Source organism: Poecilia mexicana, unplaced genomic scaffold (genome assembly GCF_051168715.1).
Source record: "Poecilia mexicana isolate PSO_F unplaced genomic scaffold, ASM5116871v1 scaffold_7, whole genome shotgun sequence".
Taxonomy (NCBI): Eukaryota; Metazoa; Chordata; class Actinopteri; order Cyprinodontiformes; family Poeciliidae; genus Poecilia; species Poecilia mexicana.
Genome location: NW_028263376.1, coordinates 7,661,511 through 7,686,830, shown reverse-complemented (window position 1 = coordinate 7,686,830; position 25,320 = coordinate 7,661,511). Strand labels below are relative to the sequence as shown.

The following is a 25,320-nucleotide window of genomic DNA, read 5'->3' as shown; positions in this document are numbered from 1 at the left end:
TTAAATAAGAAATAATAACCGTGGTTACAAACATCACTGATGTGTGCCGTTGAATAACGCCTTGTGATAATGATCTGCTGCTGTAGCGAACAGAACACGGTCATCTGTGTGGTCCTGCTGCTCAGCCGCATGTTGGACGGGAGCCGCAGACTGACGGACAGCGAGGAGCTCTCCGGTCGTAAACTCTCTGAAGGAAGCGGATCTGACTGGAGGATCAGCTGGTGGAAACGGTCTGATCGACGCTGGACCTGATGAAAAAGCAGTGTTTCACACCTGGGACTCTGTCCTCTGCGTCTCTGAAGAGAAGACTGCTGAGGAAAAGGAGGAGAGTGGCCCCGGAGGAGGCTGCCCCGGACAGCGACTGTGAGCCGTGCAGGTCAGATCCTACCTGTTCACGCTGCTGGAAGTTGTCTGTTCACAAAGTTAAGCCAGAAGTACGCACTTACTGAGCTCTGATATCTTAGTTATAGGATCGAGTGATTTTAAAGGGGTCTCTTCGTTTTATTTTAGTGGACTTCCTCAGCAGTTCTTCAGTCTTTAACACATATTATTTGACACCATCTGATCATTCTGAGGAGCAGGTTTTTTGTTGTTTTTGTAAGGCCTTATCTCTGGATCAGCAGTAAATTTGTTATAGCAGCTTTTATAAAACACATACATTTGTTTCCTTTCTATGAGTTGCATTAAAAAAACTGTTTTGCTTATGTGGCGACACTAGATGGTAGTTCGGGTTTTGTGGGATTTTAGTTCTAATAGGTTGCTCAACAACGCCACCCTGGGAATTTCACCCAGGGAATATTACCTCTCGTCGGAGGCACACAGGTTCGGTTATGCAGGGATTTAAAACATCTGAGACAGTTCACAGTTATAAAAGTAGTTTTATTAAATTCTCTTTTTTAAAAAATGTTTTTAAAAATGACACAATAAATCAAAATAAGTCAAAAGAAAATAGAAAAACTGCAGCAGCTGAGGTTACCGGCCGGAGGGGGCGCTATGGGGACGACCTCCACCAAACACAGCAAACCAAAAAAAAAACCTTTTAACACCAGACGCAGTGAGACACCCCAAACTCAAAAATCACAGCACACAGACGAGGAGGACACCGTCACCACACCAACACCGCCACCGGGCCTCAGCAACTGCAAACAAAAACAGACAGTTAACCAATATAATAATCTCAAAAAGAATAATATCAGCCCTGACTAAATAAAGAACAAAAAAAAAGGCTGTAGACAAAATAAGTAAAAGAAATAGAAAACAGATAATACAAGTTAAAACATCAGGCCCAGGCGTGGTCCTCTTGCCGCACCGCAGCGAGAGGTGAAATGGGCGCGCTGACGCCACACCCCAAACACCGCTTTAATGAGGGCGGATAACGCCACAGTCCAACTTTAAAAACAATTGTGCCGAAATCCGGGAGATAAACGTAGACAGGAGCAGAGCAGGTCCGGAAAACGGATGCAGACAGAGCAGATCCGGGAAACGAACGTAGACAGAGCAGATCCGGGAAACGAACGTAGACAGAGCAGATCCGGGAAACGAACGTAGACAGAGCAGATCCGGGAAACGAACGTAGACAGAGCAGCAATGGTCCAACTGCCGATCCACAAACACGCACACACACACACTCGCAGACCGAGGAAGAGGAGCGCAGCGCTGAGGCGTTTTACCACCAGATCGTCAGCACAACATGCACCAGCCAGCAATTTGTTGCTTTCCGCTGCCAGATTCCACCGGACACAAACCACACAGTGGGAGCACAAAGACGACACATGCTGAATGAGCGCTGCAGCTCCCTTATATACACCACGCCCACCTAAGAACCGGAACTCCTCACCTGGAAACTATTTGTAGAATTACATACATTTCTATACCACTACACTTACAAAATCATTTCTCAAAGGACTAAGATCACCAAAGCTATAAGTTTCTGAAAGGAAGGTATTCTACGGGTCAGATAAATTCAAATTAATTCACTTTAGGTAATAGCACCAATTTATAGCAAACAAGAAAATACCACATTCAGCATCCAGGGAGCAGCTTTGTTTAATCAGCCTTCTTACTTAAAATAACAGAAAAAAAAGCCCAACAGTATTAGAAGTTAGCGAAAATTTAAAACGATTTTGTGAACAAGAAATGATAAAAAGACAAATAAACACGTAATCCTGAGTTAATGTGATCATTTGGAATCGGTGCTGCATTAAAGAAAATATAATGTAAAAATTTTGAAATTTCTTACTATATGTCATTTATGCTCTGAGCAAAGGAGGGCTGATCGTGGGTTAAAAGAATAGACTGTTGCAGCAATATTGCTATTAATCTTTTTATATTTTCCTTTTTCAATGTTTGTTGGTAATGTACAAATTTATGATTGTATCTACATATATTCTCAGTGTATGTCTTTTTTGCTCTTCTCTTAGTCCAATACAGTTTCATCAAGTCTCATGTAGTCTCTTAGTCTCATTTCCCCTCGGAGCACCGAGGGAAACAACCAGCACACCTGAATAAAAACAAAGCTTTGTTGCCAAACCTTTGCCATTGTTCATGACATGCTCAGGAGGTTTTAGATCATTATCTGAAGCATATTGGATCAGAAAATATAACCGGTTGTTTTCCTGTGTTTCAGATGTTCCATATTTTCCTCCTCTGGCAGCAGTCGCTCTGTTCGGCGGATTCTGACCGCCTGTGTCTTCTCCTTCCTGGCTCTACTTGGCTCTGTATCTCCAGACCTCAGCTCCAACTTTGACCTGCTCGATGCAACAGAGGCCGCGTACAGCGAACTGACTTCATGCAGGACGACAGCTCTATTACAGCTCGTCAGTGAAATTCAGAAGATGAGGCTTTTATTAGCCAAAAACACAAGCAATGAGACACTGGGGTCCGGTTTCGCAGCACTGGATCACCTCTGTGGTAAAATGGTGAACTACAGTAATAATCACAGACTTCACTGCAGTGTGGAGATGTCTGGATTTTGCCTTCAGATGAGGAGAAACATGCAGACATTTCTACATGTATCCCAGGATGCCAGGGATGGATCAGTTTTCACTCAACTCATAGAGAGACTGTTGACCCTCTGGGGCTCAGTTGAAGTTGCTTTAGCTAAAGCCAAACAAAACTCTGCCTGGGCAGATGTTCTTTCTGCCAGACTACTGGTGACCTTCACAGAACTAAACTACCAACTGATGTTCCACCACAACACCTTGACTCCTGCTGACTTCCAGCGCAGGTGGACCAGCACTCTGTATCACCTGAGCTTATGCAGACTGATGACAGAGCAGCTGAATGACTGCTGGTCAGAGAACGTAGACCTCAAAGTAAACCTGAGTCTGGAAGCTCAGCCAGTGGATATTCTGGACCCACGTCCATGGCAGATCTCTGGAGCAGGAAGCAAGCTTCTTTCTGGGTCACACACAGGAATTCAGGTTCTCATAAAAACCCAGCGGTGCCTGTTTGATCGGGCGTCGCTGGCTCTCCGGCTGGCATCTCGAGCCATGTCTTCCAGCCTCAGCATAAGGATCTGCCTGCTGGCCGTGGCGTGCCTCATCTATCCTGCGGTGATGTTTTCTTTCAAGGAGATGACGGAGTGGATCCAAGACTATGCTCGGAGCTTGAGGGAGAAAACCGAGGACCTGAAACGCCAGAGGAAGCTGGCTGAAGATCTGCTGCATCAAATGCTGCCAAAATCAGTCGCCAAGCAGCTCAGGAAGCGTAAGCAGGTTGAAGCCGAGAGCTATGAAAGGGTAAGGGAAACAGCACGTTATCTAGAATAATAAAAATGTATGAAAACTTTCCTTGAAACGCCTTTGAAATTGCTTTTCAAGAAGGCACACTTCTAAGTTTGAGACTTTCCTAGACACTACAGTTGTGTTTTTGACTGTGGGAAGAGAGCCAGAGCACTTGGACAGAACGAGGGAGAACGTGGGAACTCCATGCAAAAAGACCCCAGGATTCAAACCTAGACACAGCACTACACACTGTGTAGTGCTGCTTCACTACACAGTGAAGCAGCTACCAACTGCTTCACTGTGTAGCCCCACCGTTATCTCATCTCCCAGAAATAGAAATAATACATTGTTTAAATAGCTGTTTAAAAAACTAAACCAATCATCACTTTTCAAAAGTGATGGAAAAAGTTGGAGATACTATGTGATAATATAAGTACTTCTGTTGTCCCACACCATTCACATGAAGCTGCAGACTTCGTTAAGAACAGATCTGCGTTTGCTCTCCTCCTCTGTCACTCTTTGGCTAAACCCTGAAGCTGCTGAGGAGGTTACATCTGCAAGATGTGCAAACACCCTGACTGAACGTGTGTGTTTGTTGCCTTTGTTGCTATTGTTGGTGTAATTACCTGTAATTGCCCTGTTGCATATTCATGTGGAGATAAAACAAGTTGTATGGGTGAAATTGCGTCTGGCTTATTGAAGAGGTTTGAAGCAGATGGACCAAAAAGCCTTATGGTGGTGAGGTGGGGGTCTGAGCAGCTTAGAATGATCAGGAGGGGTTTCTGTGTAGAACTCACTGAAAAGGAAAAATGCTGCTCTGATATGGAAATGTAGTTGCAGACTTTCAAATGGCACACATTACTTTTAGCAGATATGGAGGAAACTTGGATGCTGATTCCACAGATTTAGTTCATTGTCCTGTTCAATGCAGAGAATGTCATTTTCTACTGATAGAGGCGGTACAGAATCTATTCTGAAGAGTTGTAGCAATTATTCTCTAAATAAAAACTCACTTCAGCTGAAACCCTGAACGTCAATAAAAGGAAACGTATAAATCAATACTATTATATTTATGTTACCTCATCCTGTGAGGCTGACACAGTAAAAGAAGACAAGCTGACATGTTGTGACGGAGCAAATGTTTTCTCTCTTGTTTTCCAGGTCACCATATTTTTCTCAGATATTGTGGGCTTCACATCTATCTCAGCATCTTGCACCCCTCTGCAGGTGGTGGAGATGCTCAACAACCTGTACATGTGCTTTGACACTCGCATCGATTCCTATGATGTCTACAAGGTAACAAACCCGCGCCAACAGAGCACGTTTCTGTAAGTCCGAAGCTTTCTGTCAAGACATCCATACTGTCTTCCACTCTTTAAAAAAAGAGTTCTTGATCAATAGCACTCCAGTCTGTCTGGCGATGTTTTTAAAGTTTTCTTTGGACTTTGGCAAATTTTTCTTGGGTTAAATCCCTGTTTGTACAGTTGTGTTGTTGTATTCATCTTACTTTAGTGAAGTAAAATGAAAAAAAAAATGTGTCTAAAGTTGGACTTAGTCCCTACCCTTGATTGCTCCCAGCTGTGTCTCGTGTTCCCTGAGTACCCTCGGGGTATTTAAATCCACCCAAGTCTCTTGCTTCCTTGTCGGGTCCTCGTCTAGTCTGTCGTTAGTTGTGTTCCCTGTCAGTTGCTACCAGTGTGAGAGTCTTTGCTGTTGCTCACTTGTGCTGCCTGGATTATTGTGTGTATTTCTTCATTAAATCATCATCTACTCTTCATATCTGGGTCCACCACATCTACCTCACCACGACACACCATGAGGTCTCCTAACATGAGTTGTGCTCAGAGAATGCTTGATCCTAACCAGGATGAGCTGGGAGGTTTTGCTTGGAGGTGTCTATAATGTCTTCTAGGAGCTGTTGTGTACAGATGGCAGACTACAACAGAAACTGCATTGCAATCATTTCCTGTTGTCTTTAATTAAGAAACTTTTCCCTATGTCATCTGAATGAATTTAATGGAATGCTCTAACAAGGTGGAGACAATCGGAGATGCCTACATGGTGGTGAGCGGTCTACCTGAGAGAAACGGTGACAAACACGCAGATGAGATTGCCAAGATGGCGCTGGACCTGTTAGCGGCGGTCAGGCAGGTGTCCATCCCTCACATGCCCAACGAGAGGCTACAGCTCCGAGCCGGCATTCACACAGGTCAGAGGAGCTCCACATGAGACCGCAAGGTCCAACACATCATTCTGGCTTTGTTAGAGTATCAGTCAATTACATTTCAACAAGGTGGCAGTTCAGAGTGCTTTACATCATGAAAACATAAAAACATCATAAACACAGCACATTGTCAGCAATTGTGAAACCAGTAACAAACATTGTATTTTGTCAAGTGCCATCATTAAAATCATCAATACAAATCAAATATTTTGATCAATGTTCCATTTACTATGGTTTAAAAGCAACTCTAACCAGGGGGGGCTTTAAGCCTTGCATTTTAAGGAACTCAGTGTTACAGCTGTATTGCAGTTTTCTGGAAGTTTCTTCCAGATTTGAGATGCATAGAAGCTGAATGTGGATGTTCTGGTTCTGGGGAATAAAACCTGTGGTTTTATTTGTAGGTTTTTAGACTGAGATAATTCTAGTTGGTTGTCTGGAGCTTGGTTTCATGTTTGTATACTGTACGTGTTTCTATTCTTTCCAGTGCTTTGAAAAACCCATGACACTGAGGCTTATTTGGGACAACAAAGTACTGTAATGCGTCCACTGCTGAGAACAGCTGCTCCATCTCTGACGTTCAACCTCTACAGTATTTAGATAAAGACAGCATTACTAGATTAATTCACAATGAAGCAAAAAGATAGCTCACTAAAAATAGAAAAAATAGAGCTGATCTGGAAGCATGTTCATTTTATTGTTTGCCATTTTATTTTCTTCATTTAAAATAAATTATTCAGTCTCAAAAGTTTTTTTTTTTAGTGTTTTTAAGCTATTTAGATATTTTCTACTCTCAACCTTCCTTTATAACCCTAACCTAATCTTGACGCCTTTTCTTATTTTGAAGTGCACTGACAAAATGTAAATTTGGGGAGCTTGTAAAATGTTTTCATGTCCAGTTTGTTGAAATTCAAATTACAACATACAGTAATTATTAGGTTTTAGGTTACATGTGTTGTTTTTTGATCTTTGTGGAGTGTTTGTGTGGTTATGTGTTTGTTCATATGGATTTGTAATATTTAGAAGTAAGTTTTGCTATACACACGTAAGGTTTAGGCTGTAGAAATGAATGGAAGCCCCAACAAAAATAAATAGCCATGCAAACGTGTGTGTGTGTGTGTGTGTGTGGGGGGGGGTGTGTGTGTGTGTGTGTGTGTGTGTGTCTGTGTGTGTGTGTGTGTGTGTGTGTGCGTGTGTGTGTGTGTGTGTGTGTGTGCGTGTGTGTGTTTGCCTGCGATGGACTGGTGACCTGTCCAGGTTGTACCACAACTCTGTAAGGATAAGCAGATACCATGGATCAATAAAGATATTTAAAGATTTTTTTCTTTTTGATTGATATAGTTCATAAACAAGGTGAGACATTCATAAACAGGTAAGAGAACAATACATGAGAAGGATTCAATTCAATTAGTTATTTGTTTTTATCTCTATTTTATGTAACTTGGTTCTGTCTAAATAAAGTTGAATTGACTAAAAACCCAGAGAAACAAATATTCAGCTGAACCCACAGCGCCATCTAGAGGAAGAGCTGGGGGTTCAGCTGATCAGTTGAAATTTTTAGCGTGTTTGTGTGTGTATGCGTGGCCTTGTATTTCCTACAGTGTAAGAACCATTTCTCCAACAAATACTACTCCGTAAGGACTGAAGAGGTGCTGTTTTGAGGTTAGAAGTTAGATTTAGGACTAAGATGTGATTTGACTTTAGGTGTACACTGGTTGTGGTTAAGGTTGGGGTAAACGTTAGGATTAGGCTATAGAAATGAATGACAAATTAATAAAAGTCAAAGTGCTGAGGATGGAAAGATACACAGACACATGAGGATGTGTATGTGTTTTTTAGATCATAAAATCACAGAAACATGTAAAAAAAAAAAGAGGTGTCATGTTCAGCACTGAATGGGATGTGAAGCTTAATATCTAGATAGAAACTCAGGGAGATGAAGCAACATGTCACAATATTATTCCTACTATTACCTTTTAAGGATGCTCTAAACATCACTTCCTTGTTTGTGAGTGAAGGCATCAAATTTGTTTGAAATCTACTTAAATTGTTCTGTTTTATTTCTGTGTTCTGGTTGTATTCGTACCTGATTGTTGACCTTACAATTGAAGCTCTAAAGCAAAACGAAAAGCAATTTGTATTTTTTGGCTCCACAGGTCCATGTGTGGCAGGAATTGTGGGCTACAAGATGCCGAGATACTGTTTGTTTGGAGATACGGTCAACACTGCCTCCAGGATGGAGTCCACCAGCCTGCGTGAGTCCTAAGTAATATTTAAATAAACCTTTACAGCTCTTAAAGAGAATTCAATTTTTAAATATCCTGGCCATAACTTGCTTTTCCTGCTCTATGATGATGAGGATGATGATGATGATGATGATGATGATGATGATGATTATGTTAAGGCCCTTGCTGTGCACTGCCACGCTGCAACTACCACAAATGAACTTTTCAAAAGAATATTCTACCAAGAGAATATTGTACACCAGCATACATTTCAAGTAGTTGATTTTATTTAGATCGGTATCAACAGCAACCTAAAAAGTTTAACTTAAACCCAAAATAGCAACAAAAAGGAAGCTAACCTACTCCAGCGTAAGAAGAAAAAGAGACGTTCTGACAGTTTGAGAAGCAGAAAACTAAAACCTTTATGCTATGTTGTTTCACGAAATGAAGGACCCGAAGTCTGGATCTGTTCACCCACCTACAGAATAATCCACAAAGCTTTACTAACAGAAATCTCATATAAAAGATAAAAACTGAAATTGTTATGCAACTCTAAAAAAGAAAACCAATCTGTGTTTAACACTGGTTCTCACTGAATCTATTACAAATACAAATGACACTATTACACTCTGTAGAAAAACAGAACAGAAGAAGACTATTAATTAATCCATTAAAACAATTATTAATTGCAGCGAGCAGGAGGCTAACTTCAACACCATGTAACATAGGTGTTACAGCAAAAATGTACAGAACTGCAAATACCATGTAGTTTTATTTTTATTCCCCGATTACTTGTAGCCATTGAATTCTTAACCAATAGTTTCTAATACCTCCTTTTCCAAATTGTACAAATGCCTAAAACAGCAATAAATAATCAAGACTGTAAATACTTCAATAAAATATTTTTAAAAAATACTCTGCCAGATATTTCTCATCAAAATCTTTTTCTATAATTCCATCACAGCTAGAGATGTTGACTGATTTTTGTACTGATGTAGAAGGTCAGATAAGTTGTGTTTCAACAAAAGAATTTCAGGTAACTCAGGCACATATCTATAATTTACAAAGTATTGGATGTTCACAATGTTCTTTCAGGTTTATTGTAAAGACATATTAGTTCCCTTATCAATCACACCGCAAAAAGCTTTGCAGAGAATGACCTGGGAATCTGCTCAGCGCTAAAACAGTTGCTGCAAATGTATTTCAAATGTTTTCCTCTTCCAGCTCAGAAAATCCACACCAGTTCAGAAACCTATTTGGCTTTGATGAAGGACAACGCCTATGAGCTGCAGCTACGTGGAGAGATTGAGGTTAAGGTAATGGATAAAAATCAAGCTCTCAACTTTTTACATTTTCTTTGAGAAATTCAATTTTAACAGCTTCATGTTTTCTTCATTCTGCTTGGAAAATAATACGTAGTGAAAACATGAATCTCTCATTCTACTTAAATGAAAATTCAGTACATTTTCAAATGATGGACTGTAGATATGGTGAAAATGAGTGGGGTATTTTAATTAAAATCAAATATTCCCACTCGGTGTGTCTGTGAAGAAACCCAACATATATTATATTAAATATATTACTTTAAATGCAGTGATAACAAAGAGAAATTGTAAATCGACTGAACTTATAAAGTACCGTTCAAGTCATATTCGCATCATTTCGAGTCAGTACCATATAAAACCATCTTTACCAACAGCAACTGGCCAAAAATCTCTATGCTGTTCTCATCTGTTAAAAGGACGCTGTTGCTCAAGTCCTGTTGCGTGATTAAACGCAATTCTGCAAACCCAAGTCATATTGTTGTATTACTTTTTTTTTTAAAGAAGAGGTATTTTGCTGACAGCATTTAGATTCTAGGTGCTACTTCTCTCATTCAGCATGCAATGACATGGCACTTTCAATACTAATTAAAGTCAACTCGTACAAGAAAGTGTAACCTTGTTTTTCACGGTTTCTCAAAAATCCCAATCAGTCTAGTTATTTTAATGTAAACATTTGATTTCAGTGTTGTCTGTAGCAAATTGTTTAGTCGGTATTCATCACTTGGCACCCATCACTCTCCTGTCAGGGTAAAGGCAAAATGAACACATACTGGCTTGTTGGCCATAAAAACTACAGCGTGCAGAATGACAGTCTGGTTTGCAACTGGAATCCCAACATGGCCAGAAAGAAGAAAATGGTGGCTGGCAGTCAGGCCTCTGTAGGGAACGTGAGTATTAATGTCATCAGATTGTTCAGACATATTGTCTGACAATATGTGTATCTCTTTTTGACAAGTGTTCTTATTGTCATTGTTTAGAAAGAAATATTTGTTATCAACATGTCTGGTAGAAACAACCATTTCTTTCACAGTGATACTTTGCAAAATACATCCATAAACACAAATTTATTGGAGATTTCAGTGGCTGAAATGCCCAACTTAAGGACATTAAAATATGTTAAAGTTCTATATATTTTAGCTGTAACTCATAATATCTTTAGTTTGTGTTTACAAATAACTTTCATTTGCAAGAAGTTGACAGTCTGAACAGTTATGTTTGTATGCCTCTATCCTCCACTGTATAGCCAGGGTGTCAGAACACCGGTCTGGTACGGTACTGCGTACCGCTAAACGACTTTGCGCCGGTCCGGTAATCGCCTGCAATAAAGCCATCATTCAGAACGGCTGCACTTCGAGTCAGAATAGATCTGCTAGAAATAGACAGACCAAAACACAAGTTAATTTGTTTATAAAACGCATTTTTTCTTATTCCGAAATATTTCTGAACTGTTTGTGCCGCGTAATGGAGCCTCTCACCCTCCAGCTGTCTCCCCCCCACCCCCCTCCCTGAGGTCGTAGCTTTTCGTCTACAGCCTTCAAACCCGTTCACCGCTATGTTTAACGCCTGTCTGCTTGTTACAAAATGTCCCAATTAAAAGCAAAAGGAGAATATCTAGTTGAGTTTCATGTTATTTTGCTCAATTAAAACACAGTACACCTGGAAAACAACAACTTTTAGCTTATGACCGGAAATATCACTGGTATTAAACGACAGCGCATAGCACGAGCGTCTTTCTCTTAAAGACGGTGGCTGGTTGCTGATCGGATTGGTGCGTTTGATTTATGGACTGGGACATTTTACACAGGTGGTCCACAGACATAAAAAGTGCCGCTTGCACTGGGACAGGACGAACAATAAATCGCTTATCATTTATAGACTTTAAAATATAAACCGGGAAAACGCCGCAGGACAGTGAATTTTTAATTCAACGTAACCAAAACCTGATAAAAGTGCAGAAAAACAATATGTTCAAAAGAAAAGACAGTGGTGCCGAAGTTATTTATATTAAAAAAATGCACTGAAATACTATTAAAAGTAACAAGTACCTCATTACAATTTTACTTTAGTTACTTTTTGATGAGCAAAGGTTCTGCTCATCACAAAGGAAATGAGAACATATTGGTCTCAAACTGTTGTGATTTACAAGAGCACATATATATATATATATATATATATATATATATATATATATATATATATATATATATATATATATATATATATATATATAAAAGCAAAACAAGATATTATGTGCATTTTTACTGACATTAATTGCAATATCTAATGACAGCTGCTGTTTGCTACTCCTATATAATAGTTTTAAATAACCGACTCCAAACTAAGCACCTGATTTTCTGTTTTCGTCAATGCAAATTATAACCTGATAAAATTGGCATTTACATTTGTTGTTCAAATATTAAAGATTACAATGCATCAGTTAAATTCAGCAAGAACTTCTCTTTTTCTCAGAAGTTAACTTGAAGTAAACTTGATGGGTTGTGCTTGACCCCCTGACTTCCCATTGATGCAACACGATGAGGTCTTAATACAAATCCAGCCAAAAGATCAATGCCATTTTTTCTGGTATTTTCTTATGTTTTATCTTTACTCATTAATGGATATGATTTCAAATGTAACAGAGTAACTTTATTTAAAACAAATTCAAGGAAAAGTAAAGTTCAGGTTTTGTAAACAACTTAAAGGACAAATTAGATAAATTGTAATTACATCAATAGATATAAATGCAACTAATTACTTTCCACCTCTATGGCAGAATTTATATTTGTTTCACATTGTGAAGTGCTTCTACTTTCTGCGTTATCTATACAGGGACCCTATAAACATTAATATACCCTATATTAATGTTTTTATTTATTTTGGTTCGCACAATGAGCCACTGACAATTTACCAGCAAGAATTTAAAACTACTTCCACCCCTGTGTATAACTCAACCTAGAAATAGATTTATTTGGTAATGGACATTGCAGATATGATAACTGATTTCTCTCAATTTTTATCACTGTATACCTTATCTTTGTAACTGAAACTTGTATATCTGTGCAGTCATCTGTCACGGTGCAAAGCCTCAGCGACAATGCGGCCACGCCTGTTTCCCTTCCCTCTTCAGCGCTCAACCAAACGCCCAAGATGCCTCGGACAGAGAGGCTCAGTCTGAGCGTGGCCGCTCAGATGGAGCCGTACGGGGGAAGCTACGGGACCCTGGGCTCCATGATTGGGGGCCTCCAGGGTGGAGACGAAAGTCCAGTAACCAGCCAGCAAAGTGGGCTCAAACCAGACCTGCTGCCTGGTTCTAACCAGCAAATGTGACCATTTCATCACTGTTGTATCCATTGAAATGTAATTCCAAGAAAAATTAGTTTGGAAATTATGTTAACTTTTTATTAAAGAAAAAGAATATCAAAATAATATTCTTTTTTGCACTTAGAATTCAACAGTACTTTCAACTTGAATATTTTGTCCTGCGTTGCAAGTGTTTGGACTGCATTGATTGGAAGAAATATGTCTGGAAAATAATTTAGTAAATGGCTTTGAATGGCTTATCAAGTCCAGAGGACCCCAAAGTTACTTCACACAAGTCTTTCACCCATTCACGCACCAGTCTGACAGAAGTGAGGCTGCCATACACCAGCGCCACCAGGGCCTCGGATCCCCACCAGCAGAGGACCAGTGCAGTGCCCTGCCTGAGGGTACAACAACAGAGGCAGGTGGAGTGGGGAACAAACGTCAAAACTCCAGTTTGCTCCAGTTCAAAACTGTTTGAACTGGAGCAAACAGTCTCCAGCCTTCCTCAGGTAGTGCTCTGTAATCTTTAAAGAGCTTATTAGAGTCAACTCTCATAATAGAAGGGGCATTTAACATTAAAAACTGAGGAAAGATATGCTTATAAAGCTACTCTCAAACTATTTTGGTTAGTTTTTGTTTTGCCAAGATACTTCAAGAGAGCTACGCATCAAATGGCCTGTAGTAAGCACTTTATACAAAGTCCAGATGACCCTAAAGCATTTTAGGCTACATTCAGTCACATTCATAAGCAAGTTACATTGTAGCCATCGCTGCAACTGGGGGCAAGCAAGGCTGCTATGATCGCAGCTGGGCCCTCTGAGAATATCACCATTTTTTTCTTTGGACTTGGTCTTTCTTTTGTTTTTATATTAGACTAATGTGGGCTTTGTTAATCTAAAGTTATTTCTGAGACTTTTTCATGGCAAATAATGCTTGCTTTAATATGGCTGACAAAACTGAGAAGGTTTCTCCCATTGCCGCACAACAAAGTTAACTCTGGTTTTGAATGAAAGGGAATTAAGATTTAGATAATTATACACACACTTGAAAGGGGAACTAGAGTGGTGTGTGTGACAGAATCAGATGCCTTGTGTGCTGAAATGGAGAGAAAACGGGGTGTTTATGTTTCTTAAAAAACTTTTCCTGAGTGAAAGTAGAACTTCTGTTTCCTCTGTGTCAGTGTAGTTGAGTTGTAGCCTCATAGTGGTTGTTCGTGCTGCATCACAGCAGCTCAAAGTCACCTCCGCCCCCCTCTCATGTCTGGTTTTATGTATTGGTGAGTGCTCGGTTTCCTGTATGAATGCTAAATGCAAACCACGTGGTGTGAAAGCAGACTGCAGCTTCTTTTGTTCAAATCAATCAAACCGGAGACGGACAGAGAGCTGCTGAATCAGGAAATCACCGGTATATATCATTTCTTCTTAGTTTTAGTAAACTACTTAGCCAGACTACGGAACACCAACGAGGCAGCAGATATTATGTTATAGAAACACTTGTAGTTTGGAAGAGGTTTTAAAGTTTGTTGGTGTTGTATCGTTCGTATGGAACATCAGACTCTTTGACTGTTTGTTAGCATACACTAGCGAGGTAACGTTAGCATAATGAGCCCCATCATTCAATCAGATTTTACTCGGTTTTACTCTAAGTATTCGTCGCTTTGAGACAATTCACATGCTGTTTAAACACACAAACTTCCCAGAGCTTGTATGTGGAGCGGGAAACGGTCTAAGTTCACCTGCCGTACCGCGGGTCTTTACGGCAGCTAGCACGCTAAACAGCCGAACAAAGAGCGGTGGAGCTTAGCCTGATGAAGCTAACGGATACCGGCTGACGGTTCGGTCTGCTGTCGGGTTATGGCTCCTCTTTCATCTGGGGAACCATCAGGGAGAACTGATGGGATTGTGGTACCGAGTGATATGGAATAATACGGTGAACCAGCGGCAGCTAAATACCGTTCGGTGAACTTGTTTCTATGGAGCCCGGACAGTGCCCAGAGTAGAAAAAAATTGAAAGGTCAGGAGTTCCTTAAGTCAGTGAAAAGCGCCAGCTGATTTTCTATTTATATGGTCCTGTCAGAGAACAAACATTATTTAGGTTGATTCTTATTTTATCCCATATATATATATATATATATATATATATATATATATATATATATATATACACACACACACACACGCCCAGGACACTCTTGACCAAGCCTTGAGTAAAAACTCAATAATTTAGGTGTATTTGACAAAAGTTTTGTTCAAAATTTGACATGCCACTCAGGAAACCATGAAGGTAGAATTTTTGTCTTAGAAAGTCAGTAATTTCTTCCTAAGTTTGATATTAGTTAGTTAATATATATTAGTTAGCTGACATACTGCATACTGAAAGACTCTGTATCCGACGGGTGTTTTGCACTTCTGACTGGCTTCGCAAAACATCAAGTCAGTCACAGACAGTTCTGTACAACAGAATGCATAAGACGTAGATACACTGGTACTGATTCATATCTCTATGAGCCAATAAGGAAGCACAAAATATGCAAATCTCATAGAAGTCTCTTTTATAAAACGGTTGATTAGGCAACATTATTTTAACATTCAGATAGAAAACACATGATCTAACTGAATCATCTGTTCAAATTATTTTCCTTAAATGTAACGATTGGAATGATTTCAACTGGTGGATTAAACATCTGTGGAATAAATATTAAACACAATAGTACGTGTTGTATATACTTTTAACTAATGGGGAGAAGTTTGCGAATGTAGGCAATCCCTGAACTAATTTTGCATTGGGTGTTTTTAGTTTCTGTCTCCTCATCACTTGAGGGAATAATGTTAGGAAAAGACCACATTAACACTTTTCTGCCTTATTTTTTTAGTCCAAACAAAATTGAAAACTTTTTTTTTCTAGATGTTACAGCACATATTCTTACAAGTAACAATGTTTAACACTACTGTGCCAATAGATGAAGAATTTCCTTTGTATCAAAATCCGTCTTGATACATAAATCAGTGATTCATTTCCAGGTGATGGATCAGCCGTAAATGGCCCGTGCTGTTAGAAAATAAGTCCTCAAAGTGCTCGTATTGTCTTTTTGTAGTTTTAATTACACGCACCAAAGTGTGGAAAGTAGAGGTGTGCCGATCGATCGGCCACCGATCATAATCGGCCGATTTCCGTGAAAAAGTGTATAATCGGTGATCGCCGATCACGGTCTCTTGTTGCCGATCACACAAACTGATCACCTGCATCTCAGTCATTTCGCAGCCTGCCTGTGCAGCTGGTCTCCTCTTTCCTTCCCATTGCGCAAACGCGCAGCAACAAATCCTAAGCGATGTCGTGTGGAACTGTAACGCACTGAGTGAATGGGGAAGTTTGCGTGTTGCGGCGGAAAATTGAAGCACGTCAAAAATGCATCAACACGACGAATCTAATATGGCATAAAAACAATGCCATACTTGACGGAGTTTGGCGACATCGAGGCTCACTGCAGTAAAAAAAGACAAATGGAGCGATCAGATAGCAGGTAAAGCAGCGCACAGCTACAAACACTCACCTGGATTAGCATGACGGTCAGAAAGCTAAACAAATAACCCGCAAAATGATTTAAGTCTTCGAGCTGCGATGTAAGACGCTGTTTCTGCTCTCGCTGTTGAACCGCTGCTAAGCTACAGGTGGTAATATTTGACAGACGGAGCGCCGCTTCTGCTCCACCGAATCTTTGCTTAAAGCTGCAGCATCTAACTTAAAAAATAAAATTTACATACTTATTAAAACTTTCGCTGTCCTAACATGAGACAGATAAAATAATCGATCTCCTCCCTGTTCTGCATAATTACTCCACTCAGTGAGAAACAGCCACTCAGAGCTAGCAGTAATCAGCTAGCCGCCATGCTAACAGGAAGTTTTCATTCAGTAACTCAGGATTGTTTATTGTAATGGATCCTGTATTTGCCTTTGAATGTGTTTTGACTCTGCATTATTTAGCCTCTTCAGAGCCTTCATATGTTTTCAGTCTGTTAAAGATAGTATTACTGATAGCAGTACAATTTGCACAATGCCTGTTTTGTTTAGTTTTCTTCTTGGAAAAAGTTATTAAAAACAAGTTTTATATCTAAATTAAGGTGAATTCATGGTTCCTTTTTCCACATAATGTAACCGGTAGTGCTTATGATTAAAATAATAATTATTATGTGATCGGTATCGGTGATCGGCTGTGATTGGCCCTCATGGGTAATCGGAATCGGCAGGAAAAAACCTGATCGGCACATCTCTAGTGGAAAGTTTTAACGTTAATTAGGAATGAGAAGGAATGTATCTTGTCTTGATTCAAAGTTGATCTTATTTTGAAATGTATTAGTATTATAATGCAAGACGTGTTTGGAGCAGTTTTTGATATCGTTTCCTTTTCTTTACAAGTTTTTTAAAAACCACAGTTTTTCTGTTTGGCTCCAGTCTTCTGCAGTTCAGAGAGACATGTCTCCACCCCCCCACCCCCCATCTCTCTGAACTGTCCAAGCCTTTCCTTGGTCTGAATGCTTCTCGCTTCTTTCTAACTATGAACAGCTACATTCCCACTGCAAAAAGATGCCCCGTAAGAAGGTGACTGACGTATCAGGGAACGGAGGGATGAAGAGGAAGAGGGCGACAGGGAAGAGGAAAGACCGAGACTTCAGCAGTGACGACGAGTTCGACTTTGAGCAGGAGAACAACAAGAAACCCGGCAAACCTGCAGCCAAGTCCGGGCTCCAGCCTGTCACTGTGGCGGACGACGTCAAGGAGAAAATAGTGGGTTGGATTCAAACTTTTTCCCCCCCAATCTGGTAGCTGGCTTTGCTTTTATCTGTGAGTCCAGTTGAAGAAAATACTTTAACTGTACCTGATGATGATGATTGTTTTGGTCATTGGGATCCTTTTCATGTGACAGGATCTAATCCTGGTCCGTGAATTTAAACGGCGTCTAACAGTAGAAAACGCTCCGCACGTCTTTGCTCAAGTGAAGCTGCTAAATCCAACTTGTCCCTTTCAATTATTAACTTTCCTGTGATGAACAAAAGTTGTGGTCTTTTGAGCTACTTTGCATTTTTTCCCTCCAGCTAATATTGTTTGCTTTCTGCAGAAACTGGAGCTACCAAAGGTCAGAGGTCAACTTCTCATCTTTGGGGCAACCAACTGGGATTTGATTGGAAGAAAGGAGGTTCCCAAACAGCAAGGTAGAGTGTTAACTTCACAAACCAACCCTCAGGACTCACTGCTAACAGCATTTCCTCTGTTAGACTCTGACAACCTTCAGATTTTCATGCCGGATTCCTTGTCACAAACACAAAGCCGGTATTTTCCTCGGCTTGGTTATTGTGTTCGACTGCGGTTGGTGTGGACAGAACCCTGCCCCACAGAGGAATGTGCCGTTTTTTTTTTTTTGCTAAGAAACGGCTCCTACCTGAGGCGTCTTGTTCTCCTCCTGGGTTTAGGCATCGGAGGTGTGTTCATCTGTTCGGTTCATTAGACATGTTCGTTGCTGATTGAGTAGAGACGGCTGACTCCAGTCTCACTGACTGTTCAGAGCCTGGCGGCTCAGATCTGTGTGTTCGACGCTCTCGATGCCACATCGGTCCCAAACATTGTGATGAGGCCTGAGGGGCCTGCCGGAGTCCTTTTGGGGCTCCGGGTTGATATCTGCGTTTAGAAGGTTGTCCTGACCCATCAGGGCAGCGCGCTGATCTCGGCCAGTGAAAGCGGACGGGATCAATAGGGGATTGATCGGGTTCCGCGTTGTGTCTGCCACGGGGAGTGAAAGGAGTGGAGATGACCACATGGGCGTCTTTGTTTGGCGTGCGCGATAACAGCCAGCAGGATTCTTTTAATTGATTGTGACAGTAATGTCCATTCATATGCATGCATGCTGCGCAGTGAGCCCCCCACCCCCTCAAGCCGCCCTCCCAGCAGGCTGTGCGATGCCTCAGGCAGGCTGCATGTTGCTCTTCTCTGCTGCTCTCTGATAAATCTGCTTTGTTAGGGGTGGTGGTGGGTGGGGGGTTGTCAGCAGGGAGCAGCAGCAGAGACAAAGATCATCTACAGATGGTGATGTATCTTTTGAACATTTGCTGTGAAAGAGAAGCTTTGTGTGGATCCCGATTGCTGCAGTTTGGTTCTTAAAAGATAGGGACTGTAATTTGCTAGTTGAAATGTTCAGACCACTGTGGTGGGTCCGGTTAGCACTCCAAAGAACGCAGTCGCACTCCAGTGGGTTTAACTTGCGACTTGATGTTTGTTTCTTAATTTGGCGTAACTGTGCGGTTCTAGAAAAGATAAATAATACAGCATCAGTATCTGAATAATCCCTTGGTGCTGTGTGGTTCTGTTGGCGGGGGCTTGAGAAATCTAGTTGCCTGTGTGCCTGGGAGGTGTGGTGGGTGGGGTATCTCTGCCTGTGGCCTGGTGAAGACCTACCTCCATGTTGGGTGGATAGCATCGGAGGTAGTGAGGGGGTGATGGATACTGAGTGATAACTTCTTCCCAATTCCAGGAGACAAATTAGCACACACATCTACTATGGACACCTGCTCTACAAGCACACGCTACGCACATAAGGCTGAAGGTCATAACAACACAGAGTCATAAATCATGCAGCCTGTCTACATTAGTGCTGCAGTTAGCAAATGTTTTAGTAGTCGATTATTTTGATAATCAATTATTTGGCTAAAAAAATTGGCACATTATCCAGATGTTTTTATTTAACCACTTAAGCCTATTTTCTACAATATTAAAAATACATTAAAATGTAAATAAATATTTTAGTTAATTTTCTAAATTAGAAAATCAACATTTTCTTGCCTAAAATGCAATAACAGGCACCTGTAGTGGGGTTGAGGGGCGAAGGGAGCTGGAGCCCCTTCAATTTTACCCTTGATGCCCCTAGTACATTTTTGAGTTTTCTTTACAATTCATTCATTCATTCATTTATTCTTTATCTGTGTGTCAGGAAGCCTGCTTGTGCCCCTCAACAATATTATGTAGCTAAATATAATAATTTGACAACATAAATTAGTCTTGCTTCCCTCGTCTAATAATGACTCTGAGGATTCTCAGTTCCTCTGCCTCCATGTTGTTCAGACACCAGGTCCATGGTGAGGAGGGGGGCGAAACTGCGCCCTCTAACTATCGCATTATGAGCAGGAATGTTTTTTTTTTTTTTTCTCCCAACGTACACTTGTTTGTTTGTGAATAAAACCGAAAGTCTGATGTTGAAGTTAGAAAAACAGTTTCTATTTATTTTTGTAATTGTCCTCGCAACAGCGGGAAAACCCTCCTCTCGCCTAAACACAGAAATGCTTCAGCTGCAGAGAAAACTTCTGACTTTTAACTTCATCATTCTGCCCCAGTGCTGGACTAAATGCCCCAGTGCTGGACTAAATGCCCCAGTGCTGGACTAAATGCCCCAGTGCTGGACTAAATGCCCCAGTGCAGGACTAAATGCCCCAGTGCTGGACTAAATGCCCGGTTTGCTACAGGCAGCCTGAGTCGGTCCCACCGACGGATATAAAGAATGTCTTTATGTCAGATAATCTGATATAAAGTAATGGTACCGTCCTGCTCACTATTCGCTCTGCTTCACCTTAACGTTTCTACCACATGGTTCGAACCGCTGCTGACGGGATCTGGATGTGAACAGAAGTTACTGCAGAACCTCTACTGATAAAGAAAGATTCGGCCCAGAGCATTTTGAGTTCACAAAATATCACATAAACATCAGTGAAAATACTGAATCAATAATTTAAACCACAGCAAAAACCAGCAGCAAATTTTACTTTAAAAAACACCATGATGGGTGTTTGGATTGGTAGCATATAACCTATGTAAGTACATTCCACTCAACTAGTACGTGCTTTTTTCCCCTTTCTATTTTAATTTTATGCCAAAAACAGATTGCGATATAAATTGTTACTTCACCCATCACAACAGATATTGGGATATGTATTTTATGCCAAATTGCAAATCCCCAGATGTTCTTTTTGTAGAGCGAAACATTCCCTGGTAGATGCTGGACATGTGGGAGAAAAGCTGTTCTGTCACAATGGCAGCAAGGACAGAGCGTCTTTGATCAGGAGCATTCATCATGGCTGCTGCAACCTGCAGAAACTGCTTACAGGACACAGAATACAGTCAACAGGTGGTGTGTGTCTGTAATTACTGAGCATCATTACTGTGTGGTCTATGTGTGTTTTCCAGCTGCTTTCCGTAACTTGGGCCAGAACCTGTGGGGTCCTCACCGGTACGGTTGTCTGAACGACGTCCAAGTCAGCTGCGTGGTGTCGGGCCCCTGCGCTGCTCACAGTCTCCTCATGACCACTGAGGGCAAGCTCTGGAGCTGGGGTAAGCTCCATGACGCTCCCTCTCTCTGAACGTCTCGTCCAGCAGCGTTCTCTCCTGACCTCTGCCATCTTCTCTCCTCCTCAGGTCGTAATGACAAAGGTCAGCTCGGTCACGGGGACACCAAACGTTTGGAGGCTCCAAAGCTGATCGAGGGCCTGGCCGATCAGGTGATCGTTTCTGCAGCCTGCGGACGCAATCATACCATGGCACTTACAGGTGGGCAGAAACTCTCAGGTCCAGCAGCGATTGGACCGTTTCTCCAAACAGATCGGAGTGTTCGGATCTCTGTATGAATGGGAAAAAATACACAGAGTTTCCTGCTGTTTCCTCAGAGGACGGCACCGTTTATTCCTTCGGTGAAAACAAACTGGGTCAGCTCGGCCAAGGCAGCCAGACTGATGCAGTTCTCAGCCCGGCACCGGTGAGTGTGGCTTCCATCCAGATCATTCCTGGTCCATCCCAGATCAGTTGAGACTTCCAGGTTTTCTGGTGATTCCGGCATACCCAGTGTTTTAATCTTTTTTTCCCAGATTTCCTACAATGGCCAGCCTCTGGTGAAGGTAGCCTGCGGTGCTGAGTTCAGCATGGTGGTGGACTGCAAAGGCAACCTGTATTCGTTCGGCTGCCCTGAGTACGGACAGTTAGGTAAAAACTTTTCCATTATCTGCTTTGGCGAAGCGAGTCTGTTTTGCACCCTTCAAGAACGCATTCTGTCCTGTTTGATTCAACTTTTTAAATGGCACACATAACTTTGTGCTCAGATAGGAAATGACCCATTTTACTTCTCTTTCCCTGTGACAAATGACGGTAAAGCTTACGGATCTGTGTCTCTGCAGGCCACAACAGTGACGGCAAGTTTATCGCCCGAGCCCAGCGCATTGAGTTTGACTGTGAGCTCATCCCTCGACGCGTTGCTATCTTCATTGAGAAGTCCAAGGACGGTCAGATCATGCCGGTGCCCAACGTGGTGGTGAGGGATGTGGCCTGTGGAGCCAACCACACGGTGAGAGAGAGCCCTTCCCCATGCTACTGGTTCAGCTGACTGCTTCAAGACTCTTGACACTGTTGTGTGTGTGTGTGTGTGTGTGTGGACAGCTGGTGCTGGACTCCCAGAAGCGGGTGTTCAGCTGGGGTTTCGGAGGCTACGGCCGTCTGGGCCACACAGAGCAGAAAGACGAGATGGTTCCCCGACTCGTCAAGCTGTTTGACTTCCCGGGACGCGGCGCTGCCCAGATCTACGCCGGCTACCAGTGCTCCTTCGCCCTCAACGAAATGGGTAAGAGAGGAGCAGAACACAAGCCGTAGATGACATGTACTGACCGTCTGCTGCTTTGCAGGGGGGCTGTTCTTCTGGGGGGTGACCAACACCTCCAGAGAATCCACCATGTACCCCAAAGCTGTGCAGGATCTGTGTGGGTGGAAGATCCGGAGCCTGGCCTGCGGGTGAGCTGGTTCGACAAGCGCTTCCTGCTCCTGGTTTTCAGGGTTTAACGGTGCGTAAAACCAATTGCGTTGTGTGTGTTTGACAGGAAAAGCAGCATCATCATTGCAGCAGATGAGAGCACAATCAGCTGGGGGCCGTCGCCCACATGTGGAGAGCTGGTAATTCTGGTCATGGTGTTGGCTGTGTTGCTGCGAGTCAGGAGAACATCCAAACGATCCGTTTCTCCTTGTGACTTTTAGGGATACGGAGACAACAAGCCCAAATCCTCCACAACTGCTCAGGAAGTTAAAACTCTGGATGGCGTCTACGTCGAGCAGGTACATGACCGCAACTCGGCACAAAACACTACGCTACACATGGAGTCGTCCAGGTCTAACCTTTAGACACGAGTCGATGTCGATGAGAACGTATGTATGAAGTATGTCGGAGCCTTTAGGCTTTTGAAAAAGAAGGAATGAATCTGCATGCATCTTGGAGGGTTTTCAGCAAAAACTTGTTAGATAATTTTTGGAGGAATCTGGAGGAGGAGAATAAACCGACTTCCTCTGTTTATTTTCTGAAGTGATGTTGAGCCAGTTTACTGGCAGAACTGGTCACCTGAAATAAATAACCCTGCTTATACGGTCCTGGAACCCAAAATCCTCCTGACCAGGAGTCTCGCTAAGACAGGAAACAGAAAATCTGCTTTGAGAAAGGTACAGTAGCAGCTTTTTGTGTAGACTGGATGTCTTTATGAAGTGTAATCACTCTGACAGACTCAGCAGGCCATGCCAGTGGAAACACAACATGCAGGTTTAGGTCCGTCCAGCAGATGGACCTGATGTCTCTTTTTTCCTCCATTTTTTGGAGTATGCTTTTCACTGACAAATGGATACCTTTTTAAATGAAAAGTAGTTTTCTTTTACAACCCATGGTTTTATGAATTCATGTAAAATGTGCCAAAAACATCCAGCAACTTTTTTTTATTATTTTTTTTACCCAAGCTCAGACTTTGCTCAGTCGTTCATTGTGGCTAAATCCAGTGAAAGTTTTCTGAGACGGTTCTCAAGGTGGAAAACTCTGCTGCTTTAGCACCACTGAAGCAGCAGAGGGTCTCAAGGTGGTTGTGGCTTAAGAGAGGAGAGCAGTGAAGTCAATGTAGCTAGTTAGCCATCTGGACCGGGTCACCTGGAAGAGGGTTTATGAAAGACCTGGTTCTCCCAATGACTCCAAGAACACCGTTAATGATGTGTCCAGATGCATCAGTGGATGTATTTTCACATTCTGGTTGCTGTTGGTCATGTACTAAACATGATCTTGACCAGCAAATATGGAAAACATTCCACCCAAAAAGTTTGGAAACTAACTTCAACACCAGGACATTTATTTTATTAAAATATTTAATGTTTCATTTGCTGAGCAGGTAAAATGAAAGAAATATATTTTAAACGTGTTTTCAATGGGGAAACCTAAAATGACCTGGAGTACGTTCAACTTTGTGATTTTTGACCTCCAGGGCTAAAAGCCTCTGGTGGAAACTTGTAGTTTGTTGAAAACAGCGGGCCTGTAGGAGCGGTGGCTCCTCGGGTCTCAGATTTCCAGCCCCAGATGTTTGAAACGTGTTGGTCTCCCCAGGTGGTGATGGGCTACTCCCACTCCTTGGTCATCGCCAGGCAAGACACTGAGCAGGAACAGGAGAAGCTGAAGAAGCTGCCTGAGTATAACCCCCGAACCATCTAGGAGGAACCCAGCTGCCTCAGCCAGCTGGCGCTCCTGGCCCGGTGACCGGTGGGGACAGAGGAGTTTGTGCAGAAAACATCTCAACTACCAGCAGACTGGCTGCAAGCGAATTGGGACACTAAAAACCAGAGTTGGGAGACGAGGCAGACGATGAATCTGCAGAGCGTCTCTCCCAGCTCTTCAGGATTTGCAGTCATGCTTCCCCCCCCCGCCCCACATTTGTCCTTGTATCATTTGATTTTCCACTTTAACGTTCTTCTTCTTCTCGTGTCGTTTGTTTGAAAATGTCATGTTTCCTGGTGCTACAGCAGCTCTTAGCTGCTGAGGGGTTTCGGAGACCAATCCTCCATACCTGTGCCTTTTCTCTACGTCCATTTCGGGGTATGGAGGCCACGATGAATCGGTTGTTTAGCAGTTTGAGCCCGTGTCTGCTGCTGCTGCTGCCGCCTCCGATTGCAAACAGTTGGAAGCTGATGTTCTGAGCTGGTGCACTCCACTTGATGTTACATTCCTTTAATCTTCTTCCTTCAGTGTTTGTATCCAGGATACTCACTCCATAAGCGGAGCCTGTCGGCGCCAAGCCTTCGTTTATTCCAACGCTCAAAGCGGATCCACGAGCAGGCCAGAACTTCCAGAACTGAGCTGTTCTTATCAGGCAGAGTTCTGTTTGTACTGCTTTCTATTTTTATGATGAGATTTCTTGGTTACATTGTTTGTTTTTTCATTGCAATGATTAAATAAAGTCCATGTAAAATGAGCTCATGTTGCTTTTTTGATTAAATCAATAAATAAAAAAAAGCTGAATAATTCACCTGCGAGCACAATAAACATTTTTACTTAAAGCTGCTGTATGTAACTTCTATAAATGTATAATGATGTGTGGGTTTGTGAGGAAGGTTAAACTTCTCTAACTCAGCCTGGCCACTGCCTTCCTGTGCAATTCCTTTCCAGAAAAGTTCTCTCTTCCGACAGTCTGGACTTGATTCCCCTC

At 42.0% G+C, this 25,320-nt stretch overlaps 2 protein-coding genes across 2 annotated transcripts; both read left to right on the top strand.

The window, feature by feature from the left end:
• The first annotated feature begins 236 nt into the window (after nucleotides 1-236).
• On the top strand, nucleotides 237-12,922 carry LOC106926566 (uncharacterized). Its single transcript, XM_088007565.1, has 8 exons — nucleotides 237-376; nucleotides 2,627-3,740; nucleotides 4,887-5,021; nucleotides 5,760-5,934; nucleotides 8,103-8,201; nucleotides 9,396-9,487; nucleotides 10,243-10,383; nucleotides 12,560-12,922. Exons 1-8 carry the CDS (start codon nucleotides 252-254, stop codon nucleotides 12,821-12,823), a joined length of 2,145 nt encoding a protein of 714 aa, XP_087863691.1. The 5' UTR covers nucleotides 237-251; the 3' UTR covers nucleotides 12,824-12,922.
• A 1,137-nt stretch (nucleotides 12,923-14,059) lies between these two features.
• rcc2 (regulator of chromosome condensation 2) lies at nucleotides 14,060-25,086 on the top strand. Its single transcript, XM_015009699.2, has 13 exons — nucleotides 14,060-14,203; nucleotides 17,360-17,581; nucleotides 17,913-18,006; nucleotides 21,023-21,166; nucleotides 21,251-21,382; nucleotides 21,499-21,587; nucleotides 21,697-21,811; nucleotides 22,003-22,169; nucleotides 22,262-22,442; nucleotides 22,504-22,609; nucleotides 22,696-22,768; nucleotides 22,850-22,927; nucleotides 24,225-25,086. The coding sequence occupies exons 2-13, from the start codon at nucleotides 17,381-17,383 to the stop codon at nucleotides 24,327-24,329; spliced, it is 1,485 nt and encodes a 494-aa protein (XP_014865185.1). The 5' UTR covers nucleotides 14,060-14,203; nucleotides 17,360-17,380; the 3' UTR covers nucleotides 24,330-25,086.
• Nucleotides 25,087-25,320: the final 234 nt, after the last annotated feature.